This window comes from Poromitra crassiceps (genome assembly GCF_964638095.1).
Source record: "Poromitra crassiceps genome assembly, chromosome: 1".
NCBI classification, from domain to species: Eukaryota; Metazoa; Chordata; class Actinopteri; order Beryciformes; family Melamphaidae; genus Poromitra; species Poromitra crassiceps.
The window spans coordinates 96,611,580-96,624,037 of record NC_139623.1 but is presented as its reverse complement, the minus strand read 5'-3'; the positions used below and the strand labels follow the sequence as shown (position 1 = coordinate 96,624,037).

The following is a 12,458-nucleotide window of genomic DNA, read 5'->3' as shown; positions in this document are numbered from 1 at the left end:
GCACATAGGTTGGAAATGTGCCCCACTGCTCAGAGACAAAAAATTAGCCATATTGGCCAGATGGTGGCGCTATAACAGACCCTTTTGCGTATTGACCCATAACTCACACCCATTTAAGCCTGCTAGATTTTCCAAAAAAAAAAACGAACTCGTCCTAGGCCATTTGCCCGAATGAGCCCAAACTTTTTCTGTGTCATCTCTGGACTTCCCTGATCTAAAGTTGTATAAAGAATTTGGATACGTGAAACCGTCTTGAAATGATAAATGTTTAAACTTTGACACTTTGAAACTTTGAAACTTTGAAACTTTGAAACTTTGAAACTTTGAAACTTTCACCGGAAGCTTGGACCCCGCATCGCCGCTTGCGGCTATATTTACTATTGTAATTTGTTAATGTTGTGTCAGTTAGCCCTCCCTTCCCTGTTCTCTCCATATAGTCTCCCATACTCCTCTATACTCTCATACTCTTCCTTACACTCTCTCCTCCCCCACATTTCCCATTCTCTCCCCACCTCCTCCCTCCCCCTGCTCTCTTCTCCCCCACACCCCCCCTCCCCCCCCTTTCCCCTCTCCTGCTCTCTCCTCTTGCTCCTTCCCCACCTCCTATACCCTCCAACATCTCCCATTCCCTCCCCATCCCATCACTCTCTCACATTCCCCCTGCTCTTCTCCCTTCTCCTGCTCTCTCCTCTGCTCTCTCTTCATTTCTATATTTTCTATATTATCAATTGTTCAAATGTTATCTTTATTCTGTATATTCTTGCTACTGTTGTGTCAGCTAGAATTAGCTAGACCTACTTTCTGTGAAGCCCTCTGATACATGCTTGTGAATTAGGGCTATATAAATAAACTTGACTTGACTTGACTTGACTTGATTTCACTAGGCATCTCGCGTGCTACGCTACTAGGCTCGCCCACTGCACAGGCTCGCCCGTACTACAGCTCGCCGAGCTGGCCCTGCAGCTCACATACACAGCTCAGCCGCTGTGCGGCCTCGCCCACAGCTCGGCTGCTGCATGGCCTTGCCTGCCGTATTGGCACGCGCACAATGTCTCCCTCTCTCTCCCTCAGTCTCTCTCCCTCTCCTCCTCTCCCTTCTCTTTCATGAGCCTCAGACTGATGACATCACTGATGACATCATCACTGATGACATCATCACTTGTCATCACTGAACTATAACCTCAGCCTTAGGGCAATCAGCCTTAGGGCAATTACTCTGCTCTAATTAAAAAATCTGGCTCCTTCAGGTCACCCGCACGGTGCTCTTTACACCACTTGAAAGTTTCAGCCTGATCGCATGTAAAACGGCATAGCTGTAGCCGGACAAAATTCTTGAAACAGAGGCCGGACAAACAGACAAACATTGCCAAATTCATAGATAGATAATATTTCCTGAAAACCACAAACTCAAATTATAGCTGCTGCGCAGCAATGGGTCATGCACTGACATCACTGATGACATCACTGCAACTATACAGTAATTGGCAGCATTTCTGAGTCTTATTTGCTAGCAGAACATAGGTCTGTGGGAGAGCTTCAAGAAAAGGAAGTGGACCGGAGGGGTCAGTCTGAGGAGTCTGGTGATGATGTCACCTGGAGGAAGAGTATCAATGGCGAGGTGGACCCCAATCAGCCTGCTACCACAAGTAAAGAAGAGTCTCCTGTTGATATGAACACCATAACCTTGGACTCAGAGGAAGAGGATGTAGATCTGGTTCACTGTTGTATTGGAAAGATTGGAGGTGCTTCATTAAGGCTAAAACACTCTCCTTATGACAGAATCTCATTAGCTGTGTTTCCATTACAGTTTTTCGCAAAATAATTGCGATATTTCTACAACTTCGACAATGTACAATTGCGACTTGTAGGCGTTTCCATTGAAGTTGAGTTTTGGTCTGACGGAGCGCACACCTGAACGCAATTCCCATTAGCCTACCAGCAGCTGCCTGCCACAGTGGATCTGCCCCATATCCCGTCCCCTGCATGCTCAAATCCAACCAATGGTCAATGCAAATCACAACATGAAGTTACAACGCATATAAACGAGCCTGATTATCAATTCAAAATAAAATGAGTCGCATAATGTTGCTGGCTGCGGTGAATGCAGTGAGTGCGACAGGCAGAGGAAAAAAGCCTAATAGCCTAATAGCCTACAACTGGTCCGATTTAGAGATGGAGGGGGGAAAAGGCTGATTTGGTCAATAATCACAATGTTGTGTAGCTATTATAATTATAACACTGCACCTGAAACGTGTGTAATGTATTACTCACAGTCACTGTATTCACTTCAGTCAGGAGCACGCACCGCACCGGTGTGTGCTTGCTTTTCATCCCCTTATCTCGCGCTGTGCCAAATGCGCGCACACAGGCAGCCTGTCACCATGGACCGATTTCTGCCATTAAACATTATCTATTTTATATATTTGCATAACACTCGTCTTTCTGCTAGCGTTGCTTCAAAGTTTTCCATTGCTGCGGAGGTTTTGCCACGGCTTATCGAACCGTTTCTTCCTCATTTTTCGCTGCTTTTCCAAAGCAGAATGGGTCACATGACGTGCTAATGCGAAAAAACTGTTTCCATTACACTTTTGCGATAAACTGCTATATCGACACGTCTGAAAAACCACCTCATGAGAGCGCAAAAACGTTTTGCGATATTTGGGAGGTTTTTCGAAATTTACGTGTTTCCATTACCCACTTTCTATTGCGATATTTAGATTTTGCGCATTTCTGATGGTAATGGAAACACGACTATTGACACTCTGAGCTCACTGCAGGAAGTGGATCTCTATGACAAATGATAAATCCTGCTGCACAAGAAAATAAGCTGCATGCTGTCTTGAGTCTACCAAATGTTTCTGTCCACACGCCAATTTGTTTCAATCACTCTTTTTTGGCTCCTTGGTCAGACAATAACTACCGCGCCTGGAGTGAGAAGGGGCTGGTTTCCATCAAAGACCTACATAGATGGTCATTTTGCATCATTTGATCTACTGAAGAGGAAGTTTGAGTTGCCCGGCATGAACTGGTTCAGATTCCTGCAAATCAAAAATTATGTTCGATCCAAGATTCGCACCAGTAGTCCAAACAAGTTAATTTCATCTAACGTTAACTATAAAGTTGTTGAAAAGACGTTGTATTTTTTGTGAGACGTCACGTAATGTTGCTGTGACGTGTCATACTGTATGGCTGGTTTATGTAGGTCATCAGCCATATGACACGTCACAGCAACATCACGTGATGTCTTTGACGAAGATTGCAGGAAGCAGCAGTCGAAACTGTCAGGTATTCACAAAAAATACAACTAGTCTTTTCATATGAACAACTTTATGGCCAAGATTCGCATCTTTGAAGTGCTCCCAAATGAACATGCTTTTTTCGATGTATTGCTGAGCCCTCCTCACTCCAAGCATATATTCTCTAGATTTGTATGTCTGTTTGAGCCACTTACTGCCCCCTCGATCCTATCCCTTCCTCTCTCCTCCAAACCATCTCACCTAACATATCTCCCTTCCTCACTACCTTCATTAACTCCTCTTTGTCCTCTGGTCTTGTCCCGCCTGCTCTAAAGACTGCAAGAGTCAAGCCTCTGCTTAAGAAACCCTCCCTTGACCCTACTGCTATTCACAACTACAGACCTGTCTCTCTTCTCTCATTCCTTTCCAAAACCCTCGAACGAGCAGCGTCCGAACAACTTTCTCTCTATCTCTCCCAAAATGACCTCCTGGACCCTCTGCAGTCCGATTTCAAGGCCTCTCACTCCACTGAGACAGCTCTTCTTGCTGTCACAGAGGCCCTTCACACTGCTAAGGCCTCATCCCTGTCTTCTGTTCTTGTCCTCCTTGACCTGTCTGCTGCCTTCGATACAGTCAACCACCAAATCCTTCTTTCCACTCTGTCTGACCTCGGCATTTCAGGCTCTGCACTCTCCTGGTTTGCTTCCTACCTCTCGAACCGCTCATACCAGGTCTCATGGAGAGGGTCCCTCTCCAGATCCTGTCCTCTTACCACCGGTGTCCCCCAGGGCTCAGTCCTGGGCCCCTTACTTTTCCTTCTCTATATAAGATCTCTTGCCTATGTGATCTCTTCTCATGGCTTTTCCTATCACTGCTATGCTGATGACACCCAGCTTTTCCTTTCCTTCCCCCCCTCTGACACTCAAATCGAGGCTCGCATCTCTGCATGCCTCAAAGACATTGGCGACTGGATGTCTGCCCACCACCTCAAGCTCAACCTTGGTAAGACCGAGCTACTCTTCCTCCCAGGAAAAGACTGCCCTCTCGCAGATCTCTCCATCTCCATTGACAACACCACTGTACTGCCCTCCCAAACAGCTAAGAACCTTGGGGTGATCCTTGACAACCAGCTGTCTTGCTCTGCCAACATAGCTGCTACAGCGCGCTCCTGTAGGTTCTCTCTCTACAACATCCACAAAATCCGTCCCTTTCTCACAAGAGAAGCGACTCAACTCCTGGTCCAGTCTCTTGTCTCCTCCCGCCTGGACTACTGCAACGTGCTCCTGGCCGGCCTACCTGCCACCGACATCCGACCGCTTCAGCTCATTCAGAATGCTGCAGCCCGTCTGATATTCAACTAACCCAAATTCTCTCACGTCACTCCCCTCTTCCAGGAGCTCCACTGGCTTCCCATCCCGGCCCGCATCAAATTCAAGACACTGGTACTGGCCTACAGGGTAGTACACCAGTCAGCTCCCCGGTACCTGCAATCCATGGTCAGGTTCCAAACCTCTCAGCGCTCCCTTCGCTCCTCCACCAGTGCAGGTCACCTCGCCCCTCCTTCGCTACGGGGGCTCAAAAGTCGCTCATCCCGATCTCGACTCTTCTCGTCCCTGGCACCTCAATGGTGGAACGAGCTTCCACCTTCGGTCAGGACAGCTGAATCACTGCCGATCTTTCGGAAAAGACTAAAGACACACCTTTTCAGGCTCCATCTGGGCCCTTCTTGATCTAACTTCGTTCTCTCTTTCTTAAAAAAAAAAAAAAAAAAAAAAAAACTAACCAACCTTGTACCACTAACCTAAACTTGTACCACTGTTCCTTCAGAAGTTGTAGTTGTCATAGACTGTGCTCCATAGTTGATTGCTCTATTGCTGACAAAAAATGTGTTATTGTAAGTCGCTTTGGATAAAAGCGTCTGCCAAATGACGTAATGTAATGTAATGTAATGTAACTGCAACGGCCTCTACTGAGAGGATCAGAGAAGGATGGCAGGGGGAACTAGGTGTTGATTTATCTGACCTGATATGGGAAAGGAGTCTGTCTGTAGGCCAACTCTGCTCAGTTAATAGCAGACACCAGCTGATCCAATTTAAAGTCGCTCACTGTTTTCACTACTCCAAGCATAAATTACACAGGATCTTCCCTTCTGTCTCGCCACTGTGTGACAGGTGTCAGAGAGCACACTATCTCATGCCTTCTGGTTCTGCCCTTCATTGTTGGGATTTTGGGGCAAAATATTTGATTGGTACTCTAAGGCTTACAAAATAACCCTACAGCCAGAGGCGGAACTCGCCATCTTCGGCTGCTCGGAGTCCTCTCTGAATTTCCCTACAGCTGTGCAACAGTCTCGGACACTGGGGACAACTGTCGCCAAAAGACTCATTCTGAAAGAGTGGAAGTCCTCCTCTTCACCCTCTTTTCAGGTGTGGCTGATGGACATGATCGGGGTGGCTGTGGCTCAGGAGGTAGAGCGCGTCGTCCACCAACCAGAAGGCCGGTGGTTCGATCCCCGGCTCCTCCAGTCCGCATGTCGAAGTGTCCTTGGGCAAGACACTGAACCCTAAATTGCTCCTGATGGCTGTGCCAGCACCCTGCGTGGCAGCTGGCCGCCTTTGGTGTGTGAACGTGTGAATGTAGGCACATTGTAAAGCGCTTTGAGTAAAAGCGCTATATAAATGCAGTCTATTTATCATTTACCATGATCTCTGTTATACAGATGGAGAGACTCAGGTCCCTGAGAACCAACTCACTTGGAAGGTTCTCAACTATCTGGGACCCATTTTTGGCCTACTTCGACGAGGTTAAGAATGACAGACGGCTCGCCCGGCCCTTTAAACATGTTCTCCCCGTGCTCCCTGGGGTTTCTCCATATAATCACCCCACAAAAAAAATCCATGCAGAAGATCGTCGTCTGACCAGTGGCGGTTAGAACAAGTTGGTCCCCAGCGCTTCACTGCAGCTGCGCACCGCTCCTTTGACCCAGGATGGGTCAAACGCGGAGGACAAATTTCACAGCGCCTCCAAAGCATGTGCGTGTGTGTACTGGCTGCCATGCATGTGTGTGCATGCCAAATGGTGTTTGTGACAAATAAAGATGGGGTTTGTCCGTCCGGTTTAAAAATTAACTATCAATCACACTGTGTGGGCAAAGCCTCTTCCCACACATCATCTGCTAATCAAAAAGTGGGGGCGGAGCCTATTACACAGTGTGGGCTGGGCGGAGACTCTTCCCACACATCACTTGTCAATTACACAGTGTGGGCGGAGGCTCTTTTTGTTCAGAACCAAACTCTTTTCTCTCTTTTCAAGTATAATACATTGTTATGGATCCTTCTCCTCGGCCCTCCTTGGGTCATGTACTGTAGTCAGCTGGGCAGCATTGACTTCAGCTATATATATGATGGGCTCCTGCCAACTCCTCTGCAAGCACAATGGTGGACCAGCACAAGCCAGTGGAGGAGGTTATTTCTTCCTGGTATGTTGTCTCCGGGCCTGCCTCTGGCGGGCCCCCAACGGCTTGGATCCAGACCCGATGGAAAACCAGGGAGTTGCTGGAGACGCAAAAGAAGTGGGTACAACAGTGTTGAAGCCTTGGACAGGAGTTCCAGTGCTTCCAAAGGAAATGGGACCAGCAGCAGCACTCTGGCCAAAGGTGGGGGTAGATGTCCCCCTGTCAGTAGCAGCGGCCCCAAAGCTGAAGCCTGCCATCTGTGGTGCAGAGTTATTGAAGACTGGAGTTCCAAACTGGGTGCCTGAAATGGCAGTACTAAAGTTAAATACACTGGAGGCTGGCTGAGCGGGGCCAGAGGGTGTCTGCTGAGGGTCATTGTCGCCAAATGTAAAGTTGGCTGAGGAGGAGACGCTCTGAACCTGGGCTGCTGCACTGAAGCCTGGTGCAGCTGAGGGAGTTAAGCTGCTTCCAAAATCAAAACTAGTTGAGCTGTTTCCAAATACTGGTTTAAATGGGGTCCCAAGGTTCACTGCTGTGCTGGCATCACATGCAGTAAATGTGAAAGGAGCCGGGGCGAGAGCCGAGACAGGGGTGGATGAAGCTCCACTGGATCCAAAGGTGAAAGGTTTTGGTGGTGCTGCTGTGGAACTGAAGGCTGGCGGGGCCGCCGATGCTTCAAATGACGACTTTCCGAAGATGGATTGGGTGGTGGAGGCGGCAGTGGCAGTTGTGTTGGCCAAAGCAAAGCCACCAAAGGAAGTGGTGGTTGGGTTCTGGATGGCTGCTGCCTGGCCAAAGCTGAAGACCTTGTGGGTGGTAGGAGGAGGGGCCAGCAGTGTGTTGCTGGCAGCAAACGTGAAGGTGCCATTAGAGGAGGTTGTAGTGGGGGCTACAGTGGTGGTAGTAGCAGTTCCAAACTGAAAGGTGCTCCCTGTAGTGGGGGCAGGCGCTGAGGTTGAGTTTGTGCTTGTTGTGGATGCGGTGGACCAGTTTCCGAACAGAGATGTGCCAGCTGGCTGTGCTGCAGGGTCTGTGGTTGTGGTAGCACTGGTGGATTTTGTTTGAGTGGGGATGTTGGCCAGGACAGTGACAAGTGATGGGGCAACTGTGCTGCTGCTCATTAATCCACCAAATATTGAAGACTGGTGGAAGAAGGTACTGGTACTGGTGGAAGAAGCTTTAGGCGCCGAGGTGGTGGCTGTATATGATGGAGGTTGTCCGAAACCAGTGTTTGCTGTAGTACTTCCGAAGATGGGCTTAAAGGTTAGGACGGCGGTTTTGCTCTCTGGGTCTGATATGGCTGAGGAGGTGGTGGCCACAAAGATGGGCTCGAACACAGATGCTAGCAGAGGTTTGGCGCTACTGGTTGACTGGTGGCTGGTAGCTGGGGGAACAGTAGCACCTGCTGGGTTGCAGGCTGAAGAAGCAATGGGTGTGTTGAACTGAGTGTCCAGTCGAAACAGGCTAGCTCCAGCCACATTGGGGGTGCTGCTGGGAGGCTTGGTGGCCTGGCCCAGGACTTGGGTGAAGGCAGAGGGCTGGGGCGCACCTTTAGACATGGACTGGGACAGGGAGGTCACAGGGAGTTGTGGGGAGTCAAAGGCAGCCGAAGGTTTCAGTGTTGAACCACTTGGCTCTACAGGTGTGGTCGATGTTGACATTGCAGTAGTAGCGGCAACTGAAGTAGAGCTAGCTGGAGTGTTGCTCTTCATCCTCAGAGCCTCTAGCAGTGTGTTGGAAGCTGATGTCAGTGCATTGACATTGTTGGCTGGACTGGAATCGAGGTTCATGATTGGGTTCACTGACTGGGAAGTGGAGGCTGTGGGCAGAGGAGCTGTCAGCAGGCTGCTCAGGGTGGTGGTGGAGTTGATGGGCGAGGCCAGGTGGGAGGAGGTGGTGGTTGGAGGCTGCTCTGGCTCTGGAGCAGGTTCCTGCATGTCCTTGTGGATCTTGCTGAGGGCAGCATTCTTCTGTTGGTCCAGGTCTTTCACAGTGATAGTGTAACCAAGCTCAGGTGGGGACAGAGAGATGTGGTTGCTGTCACCCCGGTGGCTAGACACCAGCTGGATCGTACGTTTTCGTTTCCCACCACTACCAGTAGAGTCTGATGAAGTGGTGACTGGGACCTTGAGGACTGGAGTCAGTATGGAAGTAATGGGTGCTTTGTCAGAGGCTGTCTGTTGAGACCTCACCGAGGACAGTGAGCTGGGACATTGGCCTCTGCTCTCTGGCCTCTGAGAGCAAAAATAACCAGTGCTGGACAGAGGGGAACTGGGCGCAGAGGCTTTCTTCCACTGGTTGAAGCCTTGTGAGGAGCTGTAGGAGCTATGGATGGGGTTCCGCTCTGAACCCAGGGTCCCTCTGGGGACATAGCCTGCAATACCCAAGTTGATGGAGGAGGTGCGAGACCTCTTCATGATGGACTCCCCCGCCACAGAGTTCATCCCTCGCTTCAGGCTTCCTGGCCTGGATACGAGCTGTAACGGCGCTCCATTGGGCAAAACGGGTTCAAACGCAGAATGTGCACTTCCACTGATGCATCTTCTTTTACTTTTCTGCTCAGGTGTAAAGCTTGTCTCGTCTTCCTCCACCTCTCTCTTGCGGCTTTCTTTGAGCACCTTGAGGACGGTTTCTGTGGAGCAGGGGTCAGTAGGGGTCCTGGGGCCTCCAGCATAACTCGGATGGCCCAAAAGTGGAGATCTGGGGTTCCTGTGGTCCAGGCTGAGGATGGCAGGGGAGTTGCGAGGGTTGAGCACATTCTTCTTCCTGAAGCCGTCCCACTGGGCAGGAGGTAGGACACCCACCGAGGACGCACCCGGCTGCTGCAGGGTGTAATGACGCTGTGGGGTGATGGTGAACCTGTCCACTGCATTGCCCAAAGGCTCCCCAGTGAATGACAGTCTGCTGTTGGGAGTATAGACTGCATGGTTGGGTCGGGGCAGCCTCTCTCTGGGCTGCTCTCGGGGGGTTGGCCCAAAACTCCTCCCAGCTCTCGGACTCCCGGAGCCATTCTCAGCGGGGGGACTTTCTTCTTTCCTGATGTAACTCCCCATGAACCATGTGGAACTCAGTGAGTGAGTGATGAGTTGGCAATGGCTCGAGTGACATCGCCGATGACATCACTATGTCTTGAGTGACATCACTGATGACATCACCACTACTCCAGTGACATCACTGCTTACATCACTGATGGCATCATGCTCGAGTGAGATCACTGTTAACATCACAATTGCTCGAGTGACACATCACTGCTACTACAATCTGGGAACCCAGAGTCTATTTCTGGGACAGCCGTACCTTTTTTTGAGGCTTCCTGTACAGTGCGGATCTTCCGCCCGGGACTTCCACTTCCGCGCAGCGGTGCCTTTTAAAAACATACATTGTGTGGCTTTTATTTTGAATGCTAAATGTCAAAATTCTTATATTCACTAGTGTTCGGGACCGGAACTCTTATATTCGCCGGTACAACAACAGAGCAGCTGAGGCAGAAGTCCCAGGCGGAAGATTCACGCTGTCCATTTTTTCATAATTCAATCGATGCTACTGCTCACCCTTCATGTCTGTGTAGGTTTTACTAAATTTAACCAATGGAAAAGCATTAAAACGATCTTGTGAGTAATTCTCATAACACCATTTGCCCTCAATCTGTCCTCGAACCTCGAAGCTCCTCCCCTACCTCCCACCAATAACATGTTTTAGAATTATCCCTAGGCTGCAAACTCATTAAAACTATGCAGATCGAATTGGTTTCTCACGAGACTAATGTTCACGTTAGTGAGAGGCTGCTCAACCCCAAGACAGACTCGCCTTGGGAGCCATCTGCGGCCCCGCTGCCGGAGGAGCAGCGGCGTGTGCCTGTGCGTTCCAGAATGGTTCTCGTCACAGAGAAAGTGCCTCAAACTCTTGACTGATAATCCTCTAACATCATTTGAGCTTATTCAGGTACGATATTAATAATAGTAAAGAAGAAGTAGGCCAGCACTCCAGAAAGTTCCTTCAAAATTTTAATCGTCACCTGGGACAGAGCACAATGGACGTTTGAGCGTTAATTAAGCCTTCATCAGATATTAGTAATGTAATGACACATCCACCCAGAAACTGACTATAATGAAGACTTGCCAACTTTGACGACGTGGTGTTCCTGAAAAGTTGCTGTTTTGGAGATCAGAGTTTTTGCCCCAACAGCGACGATATTCTCATACACAACATTCTCCAGCCCACTCTGTGTATGACTGCCAATTTTATATTAGGATAAGATTACAGTTGCTCGAGTGACATCACTGATGACATCTGTTGTAGAATGGAATTTATATTAATTACATTCCAAAATGAGACCGGTGACCAGAGAAAACCATTTGTGACACCAAAATAATAATTGAAGCCAGGAGTCAGGAAGTTGTGTCACAAAATGTATTTAGCCATACATATATCTTTGCAAGATTTCCATATGCAGAGAGACTGGCTGCTTGGAAAAGCTTGTTTACAGATCAGGAGTGCAGTCCCTAATGACACACAGACTGCGCATGAGTCGGAGGAAGCATGGTGCTAGTCTCGGCTCTCCCCAGGTCGGCAGAGGGTGGAGCAGCGACCAGGGCAGCCAATAGAGCAGCCCTGCTGTGCTGTTCTACTTGATTTTAGTGCTGCTTTTGATTTAATATATCATGAGATACTCTTAATGAAACTGGCTACTTATGGTTTTAATACTACTACACTTAACTGGATGAGGAGCTACTTGTGTAACAGAACACAAATGGTTTTCTTTAATGGAAGTTTTTCTGACAAAAAGATGGTACAGTGTGGTGTTCCCCAAGGAAGTTGTTTTTCTGTTGAGCATAAACAGAGCAGCACTATTCTTACGAGCATCACTTGGTCCATTTCAGGAGCTTGCTGCTGAAAAGTTTGGTGTTGCGCATCCAAGTCTTTCATAAAAAGTAGGCTAGTAGCCTACTTTATTACCTCGCAGGCTCGCAAGCATTGTGGACTTTCGTGGGCCCTGGGCACTATAGGCTACTCTCTCTCTCTTTAAATTGATGTTTCTCATCTCCTCCCGATCAGAAATGTCAGCTTTTCTTTTTGCATGCCAGAGATTATGGATTATTATGATTATTATATCGCCTGTTCTATCGCTTTCTAGCACACATCAGCTGACCACAAACAGGCAACAGGCGTCGCAAACTGAGGTAAAAACCCTGATTGAGACGCATATTCCGAATGCGCTATATACATACATGATCAAAGAATCCTCCGAAAACCCGAATAATACTGGAATAACCCAGATGTCTTAATCGGAAAATGCTAAATTCGGAAAAAGGGCAAATTCGGAAAATGCAACTGGAAGATGCTGTTTACATGACCCTCATTTTCTGAATAATAGTGGAATATTGTGTGCATGTAAACGTAGTCAGTGACATCACAATGTGACATCAGTGACTGATGGCATGATGTCACAGACACTGATGATGTCATAGACATTGTGAAATCATCAGTCATGAGTAATAGGTCCGACCAACACACACTTCACGGGTTGGCCAATCAGTCTGAAACTGCACAATGGGAGTGAGTATTGGCACAGGCAGGGACTGCTGACAAAGCAGATTTGTCCATTTTCCCAAATCTAAGATGTTTTTTTGCATTTTTGGCAAGTCTGCACTGACTGGAGCGTACACAAGCATCTACTGTAGGTATGAACTAGGTATGAACTAGTCTACAATAAAATTGGGAGTGTGGACATCCGGCGGGTGTGTGCCACTTTTTTTCATGGGGTTGAT

At 48.5% G+C, this 12,458-nt stretch overlaps 2 protein-coding genes across 2 annotated transcripts in view; both read right to left on the bottom strand.

The window, feature by feature from the left end:
• The window catches only part of LOC310771454 (ryanodine receptor 1-like), a gene marked incomplete at both ends in the record, with an annotated part of 103,636 nt that overhangs the window by 74,731 nt on the left and 16,447 nt on the right, over positions 1–12,458 (bottom strand). The gene's annotated exons all lie outside the window — the stretch shown is intronic.
• Positions 6,702–9,743, bottom strand: LOC310786926 (uncharacterized protein; the record flags this gene model as incomplete). Its single annotated transcript, XM_083648269.1, has 1 exon — positions 6,702–9,743. One exon carries the CDS (start codon positions 9,741–9,743, stop codon positions 6,702–6,704), a length of 3,042 nt encoding a protein of 1,013 aa, XP_083504395.1.